General features: G+C 38.3%; 1 protein-coding gene across 6 annotated transcripts in view; it reads right to left on the reverse strand.

Annotated features, from left to right (window-relative positions):
* Positions 1-24,116, reverse strand: part of SMOC2 (SPARC related modular calcium binding 2) — a 149,738-nt gene that overhangs the window by 80,423 nt on the left and 45,199 nt on the right. For all 6 annotated transcript variants that reach the window (XM_080387972.1, XM_080387970.1, XM_080387971.1 and 3 more), the window contains exons 2-4: positions 22,662-22,833; positions 8,431-8,537; positions 7,215-7,314 (exon numbers count right to left, since the gene is read on the reverse strand). In XM_080387972.1, the coding sequence (XP_080244098.1) occupies positions 7,215-7,314; positions 8,431-8,537; positions 22,662-22,833 (379 nt within the window). The remainder of the gene's footprint in view (positions 1-7,214; positions 7,315-8,430; positions 8,538-22,661; positions 22,834-24,116) is intronic.

Below are 24,116 nucleotides of genomic sequence, written 5' to 3' on the forward strand. Positions count from 1 at the left end.
CCCCACTGACCCAGCGAGGACAAGTCCTGCAGTCAGATGCATGGCGCAGGCACTGCTACCTCGCAGTCCCCTGTGCAGGGCAACATCCCTCCTACTCACAGAGTCTTGCCCACCACACCTCAGCTGCTCTGAGGGGCTTCTTCGGCCCCTACCCAGTCCCGGCTCATGTTAAAACCTGCCCCTTTCTGCTTTAAAATTCCTTATACAAAGCCTTTGGGAAATGCTGTGCTGTTGTGGAAAAGCGTGTGTGTTGGGGGACGCAGGGACAGTGCCTGTTTCTGAGTTTGAGCCTGGGCTGGTTGCTGGAGACACCCCCAGGGCTGTGGCCCTTAGGGAAGGAGACAGCAGTGGTGGGAAGGTAGTTACGTTTGCAGGAGATGGGGTTTAACAGCTTATTCTACCAGCTTGGACTCCAACCCAACATCCAGTCTTGTCTTCAGGTTGTCAAGAAATGGAGAATCTACTGGTTTTCTTAGTAGTTTTAACAAGAGGTAGCTGTCCTTAGGGTTTAAAATAGAAATACCTCCTTATTTCTTGCTTATGTCTCATTATTACAACCGTTTGTATAATTCTAACACCTAGCCACTTCTTACCAACATACGTATCTCTGCTGCATTAAAAACAAACCTTTAAAAGTGATATTTTTCTCTCTGAAGAGCCACATGGAGCAAACAAAAATTAAAAAGCATAATGTCTATCTATTCTTACCACATAGTCTCTTCTTACGTACACCTGCTTTAATGAAAGAAAATGCCACATCTGACAGATGCTCAGAAGTGTGTGAAATTATTTTGTTACCTTCATTTTCTTAATTTATTTCCTTCTGGAATAAGTACATTCCCTGGGTTTAAAACAAACAAACAAAAAAAAACAAACCTTGCAGCACAATAAATCTGTTCTAAAAGGCCAATTTAAATAAGCGAAGCCACTAAATCACAGGCCATGTTTGAAATGCTGAACTGATGGTTACTTCAGCATGGAGTTTAGATATGGGAGTCTGCCAGAGGGAAGACAGCTAACATCACAAATCTGGCATGCTGATTTTAACACGGCCATAAAAGAATGCAAGACAATGCAGCCAAGCTGATATTACCTTCTGAAGGATTCATCTTTTAATACAGTTTTTATACATTCATATCAAAAATATTCTAGTTTCAACTTGTTTCTTTCTTTGGTGGCATTGTATTTTTATTGTATTACGTTTGAACCACCAGAAATTCAATGTACTTAGTGATGCATCAGTATTAATTCAGACAGGAAAAGTAAAATTAATTATCATTGTAGGAATTATATCCAAAGGTGTTTGGGATAGCTTGCGCTAAATAGGCTGCAATACTAATCCGTGGTGTTCACTCTGAAGTGGAGGCAGATTCCTGCATTTATGCTAGCTGAAGCCAGAAGATCTGAGCTTCTTGGTGCTTGGCGTGAATTTGATAAGAGGCTGAGCCTGAACTCAAATAAGATGTTCCAGTTTTATGAAGTACTGCATACAAAATTACAGGTTCTTCTAATTGCACTAAATACCAGTGATCCAATCTTTCCTCAAATTTCATCCAGTTACATTTAACTCTGTACTTTCTCAATGTAATTTTGATACACAGGCATATAATTGTAATTCTCTTGCAAATGCAGAGATTTTAGGTTTGACTCTCACCCACACTCAAGCATTTTACACCAATTTGTGAGTAGCAACGAGGTCTCAGCATGGGGAATGTGTGTGATGAACTGCCCCTGATAGCCCCCTTGTGCTAAAAGGAGTAAAGCCTCAGTCTGACAACAGTGCTGTCTTTCTATATACATTTAGAACCAGTATTATAAGCTGAACTTAAACTTCAGTTTATACCTAAGTAATTTCAGACATTGGTGAAATTTATATAATATTTCACATCTTAAACCAAACCCAGAAAAATCTTTCCAGATTTTGTTAACACCAAGATGCCTTCAGATTACTCCATCTGTATGTGAAATGGTACGAAATTAGGACTATATATTTGTGTAGAGTCAGAAAGAATTTAATTATTTTTTTCTATGCTTTGCTTTTTTACCCTAAATTATGATGGAAAATTTATGGATAGAGGAGGAGCGTGGCATTCACAGAGGCTAACTTTATCATAGTGAATCTAACTTCACTATGAAATTAGATGAATGCCAGGAAAACAGCTTCACTGGGCTAACATTAATTTTTTTTAATAGTCTTTGGAAGCTAACAGAAATATTCACATAATTTCCTGCAAAGGGAAATCTGCACCCTTCACATAATTTCACCTGAAATTTTCCATTTATGCAGGAAAAATTTTTCTTGTTGTCTCCAAGTTTGAGGTGAGGAGGAGGGCTGACTGAGCTTGTATCAGTTTCTTCTACCACTTTCTGAATATATTTAAGGTAGAAGTACATCGAGATTAAATGGTGATAGGAAGTTGCATTTGCAAGTTTCTAGGAAATTGTATCTTCAATACTCACGAAAAATGCTCACATTTTCAGCTAGATAAGAAACAGAAATAACAACTCAAAACTTATTTAAAGGTCAGGCAATACAATCACTGCAAGCAACCAAATCACCACATAAATATATTTATGGAATGAGAGAGGACAAGGAGGGATATCAAATTCAGCAGCATTATTTTAACAAGGAGTATTTGGTATCATTCTAGCTTGTGCATTTGCCTAGTCATTTATAATTCTGATGAATTAAAAAAAAAAAAAAATATTCATGCCTTAGTTTATTGCAAACCCCACAATTCAGCCCAGCTTCACTCTAACAACTTCTGAGGCACAATAAATCTTCCAAGGAATGGGATGTGAGTTTTGTGGTCTCTGATTTTAGCATATCCATATTCTATCATTTTGATCATATGTGACTTGGTCTTTAAAAAAGAAGGTGAAAGTCCATTGTTATACAGTTTAGATAATGATTTCTGATCTACAAAAGAATATTTGATATGTAATCATTGAATGCAGATATCAAGAAACAGGAAAGTAAACTTCCCATGCTGTTCTTTATCTCACATATGGGTGTGCCTGACTGCGTATGTATAGGAAAAGTCCTGCATATGGGGACAAAAGATCTAGATATTCCAAGGATGGATATTTTTCCCAGCTAACTGAAGCAGTATCATGCAAATTTAAGAAGTCCACTGCCTTCCCCAATATATTTCTTTTAATTACATTATCTGATGATAACAGGAAGAGTTCTGAAATTTTAGAGGTACTTGTATTTTGGCTTTAAAAGGTGATCCTACCATCTTAATTGTAAGGTATCAAAACTACACAGAATAAGAATATATGTCTCCACACCTCTGCAATCTCACTGGCAGAAGCCCAGAATAGTTAATAAGGCATTAAAAACCTGCAATAGGCAAACATTGTATTTTCCAACGATAATTTAACACCTGCTTCTCAGTTTCTGACCCATTTCCCAGGACTCTGTGCCTATGAAATTTCTACAGTTCCCTGCAGTGCTGATAACAGAGATGGGGAGCTGTAAAAATGTCTGGTTTTAAGACTGGTGTTCTTTAGTGAAAGTATTGGGAGACATTCATCATTTTTAGGGAGCTTTCTTTTTAATGCTGTCATGGGAATATGTTTGATTTACCCTGCTTCTCACCACTGCTCCTGCAACAGTCGAGGTTATTTCCATGAAGCGGAATGACAATCTGAGATTTACCATGTCTGTTTTAGCAGTATCAAGTGCTGGTGAGGGAACAACTGGAAAGGATGGAAGAAGAGCTCTTCCAGGTAAAGATGTAGCAATTAAAGCAAAGGGTTTACATATTTCAGTGGGAGAGTTCTGCATTTTAAATGCTGTTTATTACCTTCATCCTTTCACACTTTGTGTCTCTAGTGAAAAAGACAACTTCAATAAGAGCAACAAGAACAACACAATGAGCAAAAAAACAGCTCATGCAACTATTGTGCATAGATAGATAACAAATATACACGTGACACTTTTCTGTCCCAGGACATGAGATAGCTTTAGGAAGCATCACGTTAAGCAGCTAACCAATATTAACAGTTAACTTAGAGGTTATTTCACCTATGCAATATCATATAGTACATGTGAAGTATGGATAGGGGATGGAACTGGGAAACCAAGCTCCTAACTGCCCATCCTAAGTTCTGCTCCAGATTTCCTCTATTAAAATCCAAGTTCTTCCAGGCTGCCATGCTCTTCTTTCCTATTTCTGAATATTCACCAAAGTCAAAGGTGTTTCTACTGGGAGAAAATGAAAGACAAGAAATTACCCCATAATTTAGGAACAGCACAGTTGATTAGACATGTATTCAAACCCTATCTGAAGTTACTGAAGTACTAACCTAGAACTGAAAAGAAACACTGAACATTTTCATTAAAAAGATAAATTTTCACACCTTCCATAATATTACATTTCCTGTGACAAAATCATTTCAAAAACATGTTCACAGTTGACACTGCCTGCCATGTTGATTGTCTGTGCACATTCTCTAAAGGGAAAAGGTGGCAAAAGTGATCCTGGGGAAAAAAATGTCTGGTACACACAAACTGCGAAAATTGCAAAAATGCCTTTGAAATAGCTATAGCATCACGTCTGCAGAATACACAGCAGCAAGTGAAAATACATAAGCGCACTAGTGTCAGGATGCCACCACTACAGCAGATCTGCCTGCAAAATCAAAAAACAGCAAGGCAATGCCTGCAACAAAGCTAGTAACAACATGGTGTGTTGGACTGACCAGGGACAACAGCGTTGGAAGAAATGGAATCCCTGAAATACTAGTTAAAACAGGAGTATATCTACTCAACTTCAGTACACCCACTAAAATTTTGATTGTAATTCCCATGCACAGTGGTACTAAAGAAAAAGTACAGAAGGGAATCAACAGTGATCTGGAAAACATCAACAGTCCTTCTGGGGGAAAGAAACCTTCTTTTATCGTAAACAGATGGCAATTTTGAATATATACTGGGAAATGGGAGAAGGGTGCAGTTGCGCTTCAGGCTTTCATTCTGCAATATAAGAGCAAAGTTTTGCCTTATTATACCACATAACTTTCTGAGAAAATCTGTAGCTGCCTCCTCTGCTGAATGAGATGGTTTCTCCAGACCTCTTAAGACTGAGACCTTAGCCACTACCACTGCAAAATCCCCTGGCATTTCAAATCTATTTCCAAACTCTGCTGTAGTTGGACTTCTTTCCTGAGGGATAAAGGAGAAGTGGTGAGCAGTAAAACATGACAGCACTGATACAAGCAGGGGAGGAAATGTGCAGAGATAATAGGAGAAGGTCTCATAACAATTGGAAAATTATGCACACTCTTCCATGGAACAAAATCATACTCTGCATACTTACCTGGGCCCTGGAGTAGTCCATATATCTCTGAGCTACTAAATTAAAATTGAGTGCTGCTATCACCTTCTCCTTAGCATTCCTGTAATACTACCTTCCCTTCCCACCCCTTCAAAAATGAGCTGCAGCCGTCTGGCAGTTTATCTGCTAAGCACATGAATATACTTTTGAGAGGAACTAAGAATTGGTTCCTGTAAAGATACAATAATTCTGATATTAATCTAGTAATTAACCTGGAACTACACCGCAGCTTCTCCTCAATAAGACTGAATACAAATAGAAAAAAGTGAAAGTACAATAACTCAGTAACATTTTGAGCCAAAAATAATGCCATATGCTGTGCCACATTTGCCAAACAATTAAGTGTTGAACTTTCAGCATCAGCTTAACCCCTTTTTCACTGATGTCAGTGAAAGGGATGAAACTACAGATTGATCTTGCCACAAAAGCCATGAAGGCGTGCTTTCAGAGAAGCCTTGGCTATGGACATGCAGAAGCACGTCTATTCAAGAATACACTGAAACACAAAAATACTATCTTAACCATGTGTCTTCTGAAGAGGCAATCTAGTTATAAACAATAACTACACTAAAATGAATGCACATTTTTCTCTATTTTAAGGTTCCTGCACATTATATATTATTTTTCATAACTGTCATTCTGCAGTGACTTTTCAGACTGGATCAAAACTATTAATCTGAAGAGTATTCTTTCTGGCTAAAGTTCACCTACAGGCAAGATGCATGGAAGATTCTGCAAATCGTTTAAACAAGACAGACCTTAAAAGAAGAATTAACTTTTTATAATTTTTGTTGAAACTTTCTCCATGATCTCTTCTTTCCTCCATCTATTTATTAAAAACATCAATACTGTGCTTGAATGACTGAAGTAGATCAGACGAGGTGAATTCCCTCCAAGGCCTTTTTACCAGCTTCATTTACATTACAGGGTTATTTACAGCTTTTTAAAACTATTTCTCCCGCTCTCTGACAGAGAATGGTGCTACAGCACAAACAGAAATGCAATACACGGAGGTCAAGTATATTTAGAGCTATTTCTGTGCAATTCTGTCAGCCCTAAGGAAGGTGAATAGCAATTCTGGCAACTGTTCATACACTCAGGATTTATATTTATTAACAACATCAATGAAATAGTGTCAGAAGCAAATTCCTAAAAAACAGTGCACCTGCTAATTATATTAATGAAAGATAAAAGGCAGTACACATAGCAATGAGTCTGATTTGCTAATTCATTTCTACAGACAATGATTCCATTATGTTTTTAATGCTTTGTTTCATTTTTATTTCTCCTCTGGATTTGGTCATTCATGAAAACTGTGGGAGTTCTTTCATTGGGCTATGTTACAAATCAGGACAGTCACACACCATATCTTGGGGGGAGTGGTTTTATTTTTCTGTACTCAACATACTTAAAATACAGAAAAGGTAAAGCCCTCTGAAATTTTTTTGCAATTAGTTTATGTGCAAGCAAATTTTGGCATAAAGAAAGGACTATCTCAGCAAGTCAGTTGCACGGTTTCATATATTGACACACGAATTTCATACAAATAACCACTGTAGAAACCCTCTTCAACAGCCAGATTACAGTACAAGTAACGTAGATGGAACATAGAATCACAGGGAGGTTTAGGGTAGCAGGTCTCACACAGGGCTAGCTTGAAAGCTAGATCAACCCTCTCAGAGCCTTATCCAGTTGAGTTTTGCAAATCCCCAGGAATGGGCCATCCACAGCTTCCACCAGCAGCTATTTCTGTGCTGAACCACTCTTCCAGTGAAGAATTTTTTTTTCCTTAAGTTTAACCAGATGCCACAGATAAACTCTGCTATTCATGACACGATGTCATTACCCTGCCAGACAAACAAGTCTTACCTGGGCACCGGGGAGTTTTGTGGGCCACAGCAGTACCACTGATAGGACGACCATTGGGAGTGACACACCAGCAGTATCCAGTGTAACTGTGGCACTGAACCTGTCAGCAATGACATCAACCATGTGCAGTTTGTCAGACATATGTTTCTTATCCCAAAGTGTTCATGACACATAAGTGCAAAAGACTAATCCAGAAAACTATATTGACAAAACCTAGAACAATAAACCATAATGGACCTCATCTCAGTTCTATGTATGATTCTCTAGCATAAATAACAGTTTATTTCAAGAAAAATGTGGTGGATCCTTCAGAATCTAATGGAATAGAAGACTTTTGAAATATGTGGTTGTTTACACCCTGTTTCAGAATAGTGAGGTGCAGGTGTTACGAGAACCTTACAACAAAGTTCCTCAAGGGACGCATAAACTGTTCCTGAAGCAAGCAATCTTGATTTTTTTTCCACATAGAGAACATATTGTTCCACCCACTGAAGGAGCAGGACAGAGTGCTTCTGCCAGCATTATTCATATCCCAAGCTGTCAGAAAGGAAACTCTTGGAATTCCTCTTAGAAATCAATTGCATTATATTTCCTGAGGGCCAATATCACTTCCCTCACCATGCTCAAAATGAGAAGGATCGTCTTCTGCACAACTCTGCAACCGAAATGCAGTACAAGGCAGAAGAAGGTGATCTTGTTTGGAATATATATCACAGGGTAAGCTTTTACCTGCATCCCCCTCTGAATTCCATGACCTAACCTAAATCAAAAAGTCTCAGACCACATGGTTTTGCAGAAACTCAGCTGAGAATAGGGAAGAATCCTGTATGATTCATGCTTCAGCAGTAAGATATGGACTCTGGTCACAAGTTTTCTGGTTCAAATCAGGAACAGATCAGAAATTCCAAACATTTTACCATCTGATGAGTATTCAGGGGGCTACAAGAATGACTCAGCTGCCTCAGCCTAGAACAGGGACTGTATCACATGAACAATGGTAATGTCTGGCTCTTTTGCTGGCCAACTGAAAAAAAGAAAAAGGTCTCAGCATAAAACACGAATTTCCCTTCCATTTGTTAACATCAGTGGTAGCATAAATTACATTTCATTTTGAAATTAAATTTCCCTTCATTACATTTGTCTCATCTTCATCCTCTGCAAACACACATATCCTGACTTTCCAGCCATGCAATATAATGAATGAAATATTTTCAACCTGACTGTATGTGCCATCATCATTGCATTCTGGGATAAACACTTGTTGAAATTCCTTGCGAGCTTGTTCCTGGGTGTACTTCCTCTCAGCCACACATCTGGAAACATCTAGAGAAAGGAAAAAGACAAGTCAGCTGGATAAGGCAATATGAAGAAAAGAGAGGTGACAATCTATATTAAGAAAAAGGAAGAAGACTGAGACACACATAAAGAAAACCAGAATTATAATCAGTGAAAATGTACAATCAGTTGCATTATTTTTAGGAAAGAAAACCAAGGGAAGACAGTAATTTCTAGACAATAATCAAGAACTGGGAAATGAGATGAAGAGATGCCTGGAGAGAGTCCTTCTGCTCCAACTGCTGCCAAAGGGCAGAAACCCAGACAGGGCTTCTCCTATCAATTTAACACAGCAATAGCTGCTGCATTGTGCCCCACAATATTCTTTCCATGCTGGTGGCACCACCAGCTATCTAGTGCTTCAGGAAAGGCAAAGCAGGCAGCAGGAATGCAGCTGCCTTGCATTTCCTACTGTGAGTTTAAACATCATTTACTGCAGTTATTCAGCAATCTCAGCTGCGACTACAGGTGTGCCTTTTTACCAGGCTGGTAAAAAAAAATAGAATAAAATATATTGTACAGCATAAAGGCTTGTTAAGGAGGTGATTTAATAATAATTTTGGACATGCTTAATTCATATTATGCTAAAATTTAATATGACAGTTTATGATTTAGGCATGGCACAAGTCAAGTCTACCACATGGTCCTTTTTTTCGGCTATGTGGTTTCTTGCACCATCTGCTACATTGCCTGGTACTGGTTTCCATCCAGGACAAGGCAGCAAACTAGACAGCTTTCATTCAGTGGAGTTACTATTAGCAAATAAATTATATTGTCTGCTACATATACTTTATTTCAATTAGGCAGCCAAGGGCTGAGAAAGTCACATAACATAGGCAGTTGTACCTTTTTTTGTTTAAAGCCACTACAAATTTTAGCATGTTGCTGATGCAGAATCAATACTTTAGGATCTGCTTGAGCTAAGCAATTTCAGGAGAAACGAGAATACCAGGCAAGCTTAAGGTAGTATTAAGGATTTCAAGATGTGACTGCAACATCTGAATTAGAATGATCTCAAACATATAAGCAGAGAAATTTGCTGCTTCTGATCCCTGTTTTGCTTAAAGTCTGTTTGACAGTAACTGGCTAGTTTCCTTTTAGTGTTAAAACTGTCTAGCAATTACCTGTGAGACAGGAGTGTTCTGGTGATTTGTGAATGTTTGGGCAGTTCTTCAAAAGCATGGGGATGGGCTTTCTAGTCCAAGCAGGCTGCACATTGAACAGAATCTGAACAGTGAGGCAACAACACTTCCACTTCCCCACCTGACACCAGCATATCTTAACAGGGTCCCCAGGAGCACACAGGTGAGGCACCTAAGACCCCAGTCCCCTGAGCATCCTCTCTGTGCCAGTATCACTCATACATACATGCACAGAACCAGCAAGGAAGCTTGGTCCAACAGCAGAAGTCCTTTGTACAGGATAAATCCTTCACTGGTCATCTCCACCAAGCTTTGGACAACTCACCTGGCAACATTAGCATAAAATATTCCCTTCGAGTCCTAGGCAACCTGGGGTGGAAGTGTACTATAATGAGGACAGAAAGTGGTCCTCAGCATCTGCATCCTGAAAACAAAATTGGGGCCCCGTAATTCTAATCTTCGTATTGATTTCCCTTCTGGTCTTGAGTTGCATGCACTACTTCTGTGCATCAGTTTACTCTTCTCACAGGAGCATTATGATAGTGTATGTTGGTAAAATGCCCAAAATACAGTTGTTTCACTCTGAAAAACTATGTTTCCGTCTTAACAACCTTAATTGTATTATGCTCTTTCAGAAGGGATATTCACAGAGATGCAATGTTACCTAAAACAGGCAGAGGAGTTCAACCATCCATAAATGTGAGAGAAGTAATAGTGAACCGAATTAGTTTATACTCCGGTACTTTATTTCTGAAGGGAAAATTATAGCCAATGTACTGTGCAGCTCAGGTAAAATCTGTTAATGTATGCACCACCAAAGGTTTTTTTGAGGGGAAAAAAACCCAAAACACTTTAAGCAAACTTTTGTGTCGTAAGCCGCCTTCTGAGCGTGGTTTGGTTATACAGTACTTAGTAACATGTGGTTTTAATGTAGCTAGTATTTTAACTGAAAATAAATCACTCCTTTGTTGGACCTCTGTCCTCGTTTTTCTAGAATGACATGTGGTTTAAATGTCTAAAAGGAAAAGTGATATAAATTCCATCACATAAGGTCTCTGGTATAGTACCAGCAGGGTTGTAAATTAACTCCAATATTTGAATTATCATAAAAACATGCCAAGGAGAAAGAGAAGTTCTCCAAAACTGTCCACAACTTGTTCCTAAACAGCCTGATGCTCTAATGGCCTCCTATTTGTGGATGATCTAATATGCTATAAAATCAACAATGACCAAATTTAGTGGAATATAAAATTCACATTTGAAGCTTTCTTTTGTATTATATAACCATGGAAACATTTTAAAGTTTTGGGGCATTACTGTGCTTCGGTATACCCAAAATAAACCCATGGGGAAGATCTCTTATCAAGTTAAGCATCTGAAACTGTGTATAGTCAAAATATTCCCAGTTCTGTTTTTTTTATTTCACCAAGGCATTACCACAGGGGAATAACTATGATGCAGAGATGTGGTCCAAACCTGACAGAAAAAATATAATTGGGTGGTCAAGAGAAAAAGACAACATATAAAAACATTCTTCCTCAGAATACTAATGAACATAAAATTATTAATTCAGGGAAGGTAAATTCCTTCCAAATACAACATCACTGAAGCCAAAATAAGTTATAATATTTTTTATAATAAATTTGTAAGACTACACCATCTGAGCATCTTCCTTTGTGTCCTGGTTGCAGTACCTTCTAAATCTACTGTGTGATTTCATACAAATTTTCCAAAGGAAAACAAGAAATCAAGAGATTTAGGTGCTAGACACTGATGTAAAATAACAACTGAAAAAGGACAAGAAAATTAGTTCTTGCCATGACTGGGAGAAAGGCTGAAACATGAGCTCACATGCAAGTATCAAACAAGAGATAGATGTAAGGAAACCTTGCAGCTACTAACAAGCAGAAGACAGTAATGGGTGAGAACCTGATCCACAGGGAAACAAATATTCCACATGGCCATTGCTCAGGCTCATACAGGGACACCATATCTGGGACTCACTGTGCAAAGTCCTGTGAGTGCACTCAGACAGTTCTTGTCTATGGGCCCCTCTGAGCACTGTGTAACTATGAAGACAACTCACATGAATCTCAGATTATTAGGATGAGTCTGGGCTTAAGTGGCTTGCCAGGAGGAGGTTTATAAGAATATTGACATCTAAGGTGATACCAGTGAAGTCTCACATACCGATCCAACTTTCCTCTTTATCTAGACCAGGAATAACCCAGATCAGGATGGACCCTGAATACTTTGAAAGAAGACTGAGAATTAAAGGTGATGGAACTTACCTGGTACCTCTGTCCTGATTAATCAGCCCACAGCTTTGATTTTGATTGTCATGCACCCTGACCAAAGCAGGTTAAACTCTTTGGGGGTGAATGGCATCACACTGTGACAAACCACCTGAGAGCAGAAAGGACTCCGAGTCTATCTGCAAGGTGTTGGAAGGATGGAAAGCACTGTGCCATTCTATGCATCACTGAAACAAGCCAGCCTTGTTTCACTGTTGTTATATTGGATTTCTAGCTCAAAAAAAAGCCACTTTTTTTTTTTTTAATCTGTTTTTGGTTAAACTTTTGGAACCATCTAGTGGAAAAATAACGGGCTTGAAAATGTTACTGGTTTCTGACTAGAATTCCCACTATACTTTATTTCTCTCCACAGCTTAAGTATTAATAAGGGAGCCAGCAGGCTCAAGCCAGAATCTGGTATATGACCTAGCGAAAAGACTTGTTTGGTTCTAAGACCTGTAAAAAGCTGCCTGAAATGAAGCCTTACTTGCCTATACTCAGACAATGGGGAAAACTAATTTTGCAGATATGTATGCCCAGCTGTAATTTTGAATGATGTCAAGACTGACTCAGTAAGAGTTTATCCTCTCAACTCGAGGTAAATGGGTTTGAAGCTTGCTGGGAAAACAATCGTAGAAACTGAGCATGAAGATGCACAAGTTTACCTTTAAATTAGCTCACTTGGTCTGTATCAGCTGTCCAGCTGGGCTGGTACTGGGCTGGGCTCGATGCATTTTAGCACAGTACATTGGCCAGTGTGTTGATTGTACCACTGTGACTTAGCACCAGGACTGCAAAGGCAGCTAGAGGTTTAAGAAGGCAAATATACCATAAGTGAAAGCAAAAATGGGTGTGTGGGAGTGGACAGAAATACACAGAACTGAGGAGATTACAGAGTTGTAGCTGTTTGGGCAGGTCTTTCTGAATTGCCCTTTCTGAATTCTGGCTTCCAGAGGAGAGCAGTGTCTGGAAGGCACAGGTGAAATATAAAGCCATCTTAATTTTCTGCAACAGGCAAGACTTTCACCTATGAAGTTGAGTGGTGCCAGTACACTGCTGCAGGGTCCAGAACCAGATCCTGGCATGTGACACCTGGGAGCATGGGACTTCCTGAGACAGCACTGAAGTCAATAGGAAATTTCAGTACCCAAGGAAGTTCTGGAAACAGAATTAGCTTCACAAAGCACACAGGACTGACTTGGAACTAATCTCGGTTTATGCCTTATTTCTAACACTACAGCACCGAAAACACTGAGCTTCAGAAAAAAAGAAGAAAACATCTATCAACTTCAACTCTGCTGGCTAATCCTTGAATAATATATCACACAAAGAGAAGTTTATTACTACAAAGGAGAAGATTATCTTTAAAACAATGACACAAACTCATCAAGGGTGTAAACACCATCTCTAAAGTGACATTTAATACAATTGAATTTACAGCAACTTTGGGGCTCCACAGGGAGATCTAACCCAGACTCTCTCATGGAAAAGTAAACAGCTTGCCAAAAGAATAGATAAATCTCCTGCAAAGGTTTTGATTTAGTTCATCCGGTATTTCTTGGTTTGCTGTACATTTCAGTAAGAATAAAAGTACCTTTCCCAGTCCCAATACACTGAGCAGACTTCACTTGCTTTCAAAGAGATTACTGTGTGTGACATGGGCTTGTTATGTATTTATTCATAAAATACACTTCAACGGTTTATTTAGTTATTTTATTATAGATGGAATATCCCGCTGAACAGATCAGAAACATTTACCACTTTGTTAAAACTACTTATAAAGTGGTTAAACTTAATCGTTTGAAGAAAAAGTTCCCTTGAGGGCTTTCCACAGATACTTAGCTGTTCTTACACTAAAAAGAAAGCTTTCCTAAAATCACATAGATGTGAACAAGCAGACCTAGCATAGAGACAGATAATCCAAATACCTCTTGCTTTTCTCTGTAGGTTTCCTATACTGCCCCTCCATTATGCCAGAATACCTATATATACACACTTCCTTGCCCTTAAATTTAGAAATAAACAGTGCAACAAGCTGTTTAAAGTCAGCTATCTACCTGGGCGCTTTACTGAATTGTCTAACAATGAACCAGATTTTTTTTCTACTTCTGTGTTTCTTTCCTACTGCTCTACCCTTTTGCTAACTGGTAGTGACGCAATAAAAGTCAAATGGTCATAATTTGTCCTTAATTTAGCATAAAAGATTTTTATTTGGAGCACAAGACACCATTGGGTTTATGTAGCATAAACTACTCATAACATTAAGATTTTCTATGATATTTGACCTAAGTTTCAAAGAGCTGATCATGTCTACCAACAAAGCATACAAATAGCTGTGGCCTCTAGTGATCGGAAACACATAGCAAGCTATACATGCTTAAAGTTTCAATTTCAAAGGTGCGGAGATTACTAGCCTCCTGGGTTGGAAAGGATGTCAGCACAGACATTTAGCCTGACACAGCCATAAAATAAAGACTCACTGCTTTGTGACAAGGGCTGGCTGACTCTCTCACTACTTATTTTTATTGCTGCATTCTGGATTCAAACAAAACAGCAGAGCAATCTTAGCTTAAGCTCTCCTCAACTGGCATCTAACAGAGGCAGGCAATGTGGGATGTCTTTGTTGTCTTCTTTTTGTTTTCTTTTCTTTTTTTTTTTTTTTTCTTTCCACATTTTGCAACCACCCAGCAGTTTTGATAGCTAACTTTAAGATAAAATAAGGAATGTTGTGCTGGATTGCTTCTTGGCACAATAATATTTCCCTCAATTTCCTAACAGTCACATTTGGAGAGATACAGCCTGACTAGAACTGAATCAAATGTTTGCAACAAAAAACAAAGCTAGAGCTTTCTGATTTTTTACATACCAAAGGCTAGATTAGGTTTTCTGAGCAGAACAGAGATTTGATAAATAGTTTGGAGAAGTCTAATATGGGCCAATTTATAATTCTTGCACTGAAAATTGGAGAAAGCTTGCAAATATTTGTGGTTCCTAGCCTTCATTGAAGTATTATTGCTTTAGCACTAGTAGTTTCTACTTCACTTGCTTTAAGATGTTCATTTTATATAAAGCCTGAAACTCAAATTGAAAAGATATGAGCAGAAATGAAAACTTCATGAAACAAACAAACAAAAAAAAGGTTAATTTCATACAACTGCAGTAGTGAATATTTGATTCTAAAAAGATACCTTTTTTGTGCCTACGAATGCTTTTATACACCTTGTTTCTGTGCAGTCTGGCTTTGGCAAATTCTGCTTGGAGAAATATTATCAATAAAAATGTGAGTATTTTAAAAAGAGATCAATTCCACCTCCAGGAAATTGTGGATACTATTTCAGTGTTACTTGTCCTGTATTCCATATATCAGTAGACACATTTAAAAGAGCAAAGGATATTCCACAAAAAAATATTCCGAATGTACTTAAAACTTTATCCACCCCTATTAAATACCTACTAGAAAGTATATAATCAGAAGCCAATTGCTCTTGTTTTCAGAGACTAGATAAAATATAATCTCTGTATGTAGATACCATTTGCTCACCAAGATGCTGAATGGTTTTTTTCTCAAATATACAGTATTACTACAGTGGCTTGATAGATAAGAACTTGACACATAACATATATAAAGTACCAAAACCAAAATAAGTTTGGGGCTGATCAGTGTTTGTATCAGGATTGCCAGTATTACAGACTGGAGACTTGCAGTCACCCTATACATTAAATGCAGTGTCTACAGTGAGAAAAAGGACAAGACAGCTCCTAGTTAAGAGTATTTAAAGATAAAAATCTGCCCTATAATCATTTTTTTACCAGAAGGTTTATTTAAAAAAAAAAACAACCCAATACCACTTCTCAATACATTCTCATTTTAATATATTTTTGTCCAAATAATAAACCTGCCTCCCTCTCTTTATTTTTTTTCTTTTTTTCTTTTTTTCTTTTTTTCTTTTTCCTCATAGAAGTTGGGAAAAAAATGAAAATGCAGAGGAGAAAAGGGAGGGGTGAGGTCAAGTGAAAACTGTTCTGCTTTCAATCTGTAGTGTGCAAGCTCCCCATGTCTGTTGAGGATTATTTTATAGACTGACACCTTCGTTCTTTCACTTATTTCAGTTAGGAAAAGAACCGAACCAAACCTACCCACTATGTCTCTCTCTCTCTATCCAGACAAAACATCTCGGGAGTATGTTCTCCCACAGAGCTGCCTTCCAGCAGCAGTTGGAGTGGCCAAGCCAATGTCCCTGGCCCAAGGGACATGCCCAGTCACTGAACGTACATACAAGTCTTGCTCACACCCAGCTCACAGGCAGATCTGAGCTTGAGGGCAGCCTTCCTGGGAATACAGGATAAGCTGTGCACTCAGAAATCATGTCCAGTATTTACAACCTGGTTCTTTAGCTCACAGGCAACAGTAACATTTCCCCAAAGGATGCTTAGATTCATGAATCTAACCAAGATTAATTTATGAGCCAAAAAAAACCTTCTGCCCAGTGATGTCTTCTCTTTCACAAAGGGAAAATCACATCAGCATGTTTATCCAAGAACAGAAAGGTACCTTAATTCATATAATTTCAAATAATTTAAACATGTCCTTCATTCATTCATTAACTCATTGTACTAATAGTTCAAACAAGTGAAACTTTTCACTCTCGCTGAAAGCCTCATTTTAATGAAACAAATACTGAGTGTTTCTTTAAGGAAAGTAAATAGCAAACAGTAAAATACCTCTTTATGGAAAACTCCACTCTAGTTTTGATGTGCTTCAGTTCTTTATGTGAATTGTGAGAATGAAGATAGTATTTTGTTATGTCTATGATAGCCCATAAAAGAATGGCATTTTTAAACAGCCAGGCTCTTTAAGATACCATAATGAATTAAGCTAAACATGAGCTATCTAGGGTTTCCAATGCGGAAAGGGGATCTACACAGTTATAGAATAACAATGACACCACTGTGTGTGATGGCTCTCCACGGCGTGCTCACGGAGCAGCAAGGGCTGGCTGGGGCACCTCTGCAAATACTGAACACGTACTCCTCAGTGCCAGCCAGGTTGAATGCTGAGCCACTCATGAATTAAGTATCACTCTGTGTAAAGCTCCTTACATTGCATTTTGAATACAGACCGCACAGAGATGCATCCGGAGCCCAGTTTAGCAGTCACATGTAAGCCCAGGCTACTTCTGCATGATGACAGTGAAGTAAGGCAATGTGGTGCAACTCAGCAGTTGAAATGTTGTAACGATCAATAATTCGTATCAATCTTCCAGCCATTAAAGAAGTCTTATTTTAGTGAAGTATTGGTAGAGAAGGCATGAAACTCAAGCACCTCAGCGAGGATGTTTCAAGAACTCTATGTAAGGGCAGAGGTATGCTGGCAGGACTATACCTGTGAATCTGTTTTTTCCATTGGTCACAATGTCAGAACACCAAATATTATTACTAAGCCCCTTGCTTAATACATTCAGAATATGAGTCTCCCATGCCCCAGTTATGGACCTGGTACATTCACTTAAAAACAACCTGAGAAAGGGAACAAGTATTCATGTTGTTATTTAAGTAATGAGAAGACAAAAAGAGGAAAAAAAAGAAAAAAAGGGTATTTTTAAGTGCATTATCCTGCAAAGCTTGCAGCCCATTTTCAGGGCAAACTTACAGTTAAACCAACAGGAACTCCCCTTACTAACTCTAAGAGGGACGTCTCCATGGGAGATAGAGGCTTTGCAGTTCAGGTGAAGATTGCCAGTAGCCACAGACATCTAGAATTCAGTCACAGCGTTGCACATGCTTTTCAGCTTCCTACTGAAAAGCTGCCTAAGTCTCAGAAAACATTCATATAAAAAGCTCAAATATTTAAATAAAGTCCAAACTACCCCAGATGAACTACAGTACCACCTGCTCCAGCTCACCCTTACACCATCAGCAAAACTGTGAACTGAACTGCTGCTGGCCACTAGTCACTGTTTGCTTGATGGTCCATAAGAGACAAATACTGTGGTCCCTCCACTAGACACTCCGATTACAGATATTTCTTGCTTTGGACAAGATGCAATCACTTAGTAGACTTTCTACACTTAAGACCTGAAGTTGCTGAGATGAGAAATGAACAGCTGTCCAATGGGAATGGAATTATTCTAAGTTTCTGAACTCTGAAGACTTTTATTAATACCATAGAAAATCTTCTACTAATGTAGCTAGGACTAAGGTTGTTGTCATGTAAAAAGGAAAAAAAAAAGAGCAGTTTCATTGAAAAGGCCTTCAATCTCACTTGCCTCCACCCAGCATCATAATTTTAGGTTTCAAAGTTAATACATGTTATTTACTGTTGCAGAAAACTACTTGAAAAGCCTAAAATTATTTGAAAACTGCTGCAGGAAAAATATGAGTTTGCATTTTAAATGTTCACAGGAAAAAAAAAATTCAGTAGAGGAGAATAAATAGGGTAGCAAACCTGATAGATTTTAGCATAGGTTAAACTGAGAGGAGTCTGCAGAAATGAGTTTAAGAATTTCCTCTTTTTCTATTATTATTTATAATGCAAGTTTTTCATCACAATAGCAAATTTGAATATTCTTTGTGCCATTCTACAGAGATAAGGCTAAATTTTACAGCGATTCTGAACAGTTACCAGAGAAAAGAAGAAAAAAATAAAGGAAAAAACCCAGTGGTTTTTTTGTACATGTGGCATGTACAAGATGCTCCATGAAAAAAACCAGCTTCTTTCAGGTAGTCTCATCTATCATGATTTGTGACAGACATTCAGCCTTACATTTGTAAGATAAAGAAGGGGGTCCTCACCTAGCAATGCCTCTCCCATTTCTTCTGGGGAAGATGCTTTTAGCTGATGTGTTGTGCATTTCTGTTCCCATACAAGCACAGCCTTTTGGAGTAACCTATACCATGTTTCAAATCATGTAAAACCCCCACTAAATATAAAACTGTTGCTACCGTCCCTATGGGAGCCTGCAGTGCTGGGCAACACTTCCTACTCATAATGGGCAACTGCATTGTTCAGGGATATAAATTAAAGGGTTTTTTTACCTTTTAGAATAAGGCACTTTTTTGCTTGCTTGTTTGTGTTTTTTTGTTTGGTTTTGGTTTTTTGTTTTTTTGTAGACATGATACTTCCACATGATTGGACTTATTTTCAAGACTAAGAAACTTCAACCTGTACTTCTTGCATGCATTGACAGGGTATCGAAGGCTTCGTTCTGTAAGTTACAAAACCTTCCAGTGCAACAGCCAGAGCTCTCTGGTCCCATCCTCACCAGCTGTAGTGGAGGGAACAACAGTGAGTGCTAAAGGACATAGCCTCTGTGTCTTTGTGAATGGTTTAAAAGCAATCGTATTGCTTTTCTACTTCTCGTATGTTTCGTTTCTTTAGCTATGCTGGGCCAGACTTACTGTGAAGCACTTGTGTGTGCATGTGGGTGTGTAGTGGAACCCCATTACAGGTGATATTTAACAGTCCTCCTAACACAATAATTCTCAGCTGTCAAAATACATTTATTTATTAGATTTATAATCTTGTTGCACAGTAAATGTCTGTGTCAAGCAAGTGGCAAATCTCCAGAACTTCAGAGCTTAGATTTTATTTTGAAAGGTATCCAAAAATGTGGATGTTCATCTACAGCATACGCAGATTATTTGAGACCTTTGAAACTGCAAAAGCAGGCTGGAAATTTTATGAGATTGTAACTTCTTATAGTGTTTCCAAGCTTAGCAATAGATTCCAGCACTGCTTGGAAATGGACTGGGGAAAAAAATCATAAAGCGTTGTAAATATCTTCAGAAAACCCCACTACCAGAACAGTGTGTTTTGATGCTTTTTTTGTCAAAGGTGAGCTGTTTTTCAGAACTGAGAGGAAGGTTCAGGTTTGTTTAAGCTGTTTTAACCTTGCTGCAGCCATCAGGAACTGATGATCAGGACAGGAGTGCAAGAAAGCAACATCGTTTAAATTTTGCCAGTTTTCTGTCATTTAGTTTAAGATCCAGAATTTAAAATGGTTTCCTTTAAAATGTTAAAGCATCACCTGAGCTTTTCAATATTGTTGTGAATAAAACTTGAATTAAAAAAAGCAAAGCAAGCATATTTCAAGCAAACTATCCCTTTGTAATTTTAGTATGTAAGCGCTCAAAACCAAATAGATGAGACAAATGTTGAGAAAAGGTGAGTAGGAGAAAAGATAGTCAATCCAAATTTGGGTTTTTCAAGAAAAAAGACACAAATAAAGCAGCCACCAGTCTGGTGGTAGTTCAGACTCCCTTATGGATGTAAAAGAAATCACCATTCTGAATATATATGTGAGAAAATATGGACTCAAAAGTCTTTCAAAAGGTTGTCAACACAGACTGTCAAGGTGTTTAGATTTCTAGTGAATAGACTGAATCAAACAAAAAGCTGATCACCATGTTTTCAACTAATTAAAATGGTACCTGGAAGTATTTAATTTTCAGACAGGATTTTTGTGAGGTGAACAGGGATTTTTACCTGATAAGAAGACTGGAGGAGACAGACGCAGACTTAAGGCTGGCTTTTCTGATCAATGATGGATAAATATCAGACACAGATTTAAAGTTCTGAACCCTGTACAGGTACTATGTCTTTTCTCCCTTCATAACTTCCACATGCAAAGATGCATGTTTCTTTTTTTCCTGCATTAGCAACCTCAAAACTTGCTCCAAAACCAATGTTTTAAAGGGACAAGATAGGGGCATGGTGTCTTTTTTTTTTTTTTTAGGGGGACAGATGAACACTTCCAAAAGGATTTGATTTCATTCCAGCATGGAATGAAAGCAAATTCTGAAACCTTGAAAGTTGCTCTGAAATGGAACCATCACTTTTTGATTAGCCCTACTAAAACAACCCTCTGCTCTTTGGTCAAAGTATCACCTGTGACAACAAATTTCACCACCCAAAAGCAACTGGCTCAAGAAAGGTCTTAATCTGAGGACTTCCTTAGCTCTTTCAGAAGAATGTTTGATGGGACTATCAAAAGTAGCTCTAGCAATGCTAACACTGAAACTTCAGATAGGCTTATGAATCCCCTTTTTCTTCTCCAAAACATATTTTTACAGCTTGAAATACTTCTGATTATTGCAGCCACAGCTGGGAATAAAGACATTGGTCACTTCAAAATCTGACTGCTTTAATTGAATAAGCAATACCATGAAAATGTAAAATTTAAAAGAGCACTGATCTGTTGCTGATATTGACCAAGTATGTTATTGGCAATCATGTGTCTATTGACAATCAAATGAAAAAATACTTAAACATTAGAATGATGTTTGCATTAATTTAATTGTAAGATTAAAAACATCTGATTGATGAGGGCATGATGTGTACTTGCTATTAGCAATACTTAAGCTGCCTAAGGTGTCTAATTCCAAGTCTACAATTGTACTGACACACTATTCATTAATAAATAAACGGCAGATGAGCACTTCTCCAAATTATAGCTGTTGACTGCACAGAATTTGCCAGCATTGCTGAAGACATCTTCAGTAGAGCAATTCAATACATCTTTATGGAAAAAAAAAATCTTGCAGATGACATTGTCAATATGGTAAGAGGAAAAAACAATTGAAACCACTCAAAACTGATTTGCATAAAATTCTACAATGCTCTAATGTATAAAATGAACAAAGTGCACAATAATTCTCTCTGTCGTTCATGAGTGTAACAAAAGCTTTGGCTCAGGTAGCTTCATTATGTTATCCTTGTTCACAAAAGTAAATAGATCCATCAGCTAATACAATGGCTTATTATGAAAGAGCTGAAGAATGAGCATAGGATTTCATCTAGGCAGAAGATGAGACAGAATGTCTCTTTGAAGCAGTCTTGATGCTTCAGAGGTTTGCTGGAGCTAATGGAGAGAGATGATGTGGAAAATTGCCTCCTAGAGGTTCAATCGGTGTGGTCCCTGGGGTTTTCTCACCATCAGCCCCCCCGCCCCTCTCTTTTGGACAGAGAGAAAGGGAAAGTAAATCTTTATGACCACTGCTATTCTTACATCTTAGAAAGAAGATCATTGTGTTGGGAATCACCCTACATTTCAGTAAGGAACTGCTTTCTCCACCACCAGACCACTCTAAAAGTGAAAAGATTTAACTGTGAATACTTTGTAAGTATTGGAGCTGAAATGCTACAGTTGCACATTGCAGTTTCTCTCAACAGAGATTAGATGTAAAAGAGTAGATGATGTAGGTAGAAATGGCCTGTGAGGGCTCTAAACATTACAAACCTTTTTCTTTTTTTTTCCCTTCCCTCCCCACTGCCCTTCCTCCAAATGACTGCAGGTAGGAAACACAAGACTGAATTTGACCATCTTTACCTCAAAATACCCTACTGCAGTAGCAAGAAACCTCGGGAGATAACAATCTTAAGTTACTCTGAGCCTGCCGATGATATGGTCCTTCAGAACAAGGTCCTAACCTTGCAATTGCCTTAATAGTGACTTATAGTGTAAATGGATCAGAGAGTCATACTTTTGCTCACGGGTAAAATTAATTTATCTTTATGTAGCATATTGTTATAGAATTAACAGGATGGATTTCAACCTACTTGCTTTTAGAAAACTCTTCATGTACAGCACTCCTAGTTTTCAACACACAGAAATTTTCAAAAACTACTTAAAGTCTGTTATATTTCATTATGATGAAGGAAAATTTGATTTGCTCACCTTTGCAGTTTCCCCGGTAGGCTATTTCCAGCTGAGGGTCTTTGCATTTCGCTCGTTGAAATTCACACCGGGACAGAAAAGTTCTTCCATCAGATGCACAGAGTGATTTCTGAGGGGAACCTGCACAGTCCAGGCTGCATTCTCTGTCTTTGTCTTGGTCCACTCTCAAAAACTAGAAATTAATAAATTATTGTTTCAGGAATGTTATTTCCATGCAAAAACTGTTTCGTCATCCCTTTCCCCAGGGAAGATGTACAAATATTACCCAAAACTGAAAAGAAAACTCTGCCTTTATAGCCTATTCAAATACTAGCTGATCCATCATATCTGGGGTTATTCAGCTGCTGCTTTGAAATGATAGTGATTGCAACATTTCTTTAACATACACAACATCCACTATCACAATTAGGAAATCTCTGAATCTCCTTCAACCATTATGAAAACAGTGGCTTGGAGCTGTTACAGCAAAAATGGTTATGGCAGAAACATTCTTCATAAGAAAAATGAGACAGCAATGGAAACTTGTCTATTTTATTAGCTATACATTAACTACTCTAAAATAACAAGCTGAAAAGTCTGTTCTGAGATCCAAATAGGATTTTTAACATCAATGCTTATCTAAAATTACACCTGCAATATCTCCAATGGCCTCAGTGCAAGAGGTCTGAAAAGAAAATGAGCGAGGTAGGAAAATCTTACAAAGCACCTTACGAAACAAAACAGATCATTTATTTTTGCAATGTTCTTAGTCTAAAGATGCCTCAACAAAACAGAAATTTCAGATGTGTTTTATAGAAATGTTTGTATTTGTGTGTATGCTTGCCTATAAAAATACATGCCAAGATCGACAAGGGAAATGTTATAGGCTTGCAGTTCTTCCAGTGAGACCACTCTTGTAACATGGACTATGGAGTCCTGCACCTGGGCCACAACCCCACACAATGCTACAAGCCTGTGGAGGAGTGACTGGAAAGTCACCTGGAGGAAAAGGACCTGGGGGTGCTGCTTGACAGCCAGCTGAATATGAGCCAGCAGTGTGCCTAGGTGGCCAAGAAGGCCAATAGCATCCTGGCTTGTAGCAGAAACAGTGTGGCCAGAAGGACCAGGGAAGAGACCATCCCCCTGTGCTGGCACTGGTGAGGCTGCACCTTGAATTCTGTGTCCAGTTTTGGGCCCCTCACCACAAGAAAAACATTGAGGTGCTGGAGTGTGTCCAGAGATGGGCAATGAAGCTGGTGAAGGGTGGTGCTTAGGAGCATGGTCTAGTGTTGGACTTGGCAGTGTTAGTTTTACAGTTGGACTCAATGATCTTAGAGGTCTTTTCCAACCTAAATGATTCCATGATTCTATGAGTCAGCTGCCATTCCAAAATGTCCCACAATGGCAAACAGGGAAGACAAAACCTGAACCAGGCTGTGTGCTGTCTGCAAAACAGTCTTGAGCCAAAAAATTCAA

The sequence above is a fragment of the Falco punctatus genome, assembly GCF_963210335.1.
Source record: "Falco punctatus genome assembly, chromosome: 5".
Classification (NCBI taxonomy): Eukaryota; Metazoa; Chordata; class Aves; order Falconiformes; family Falconidae; genus Falco; species Falco punctatus.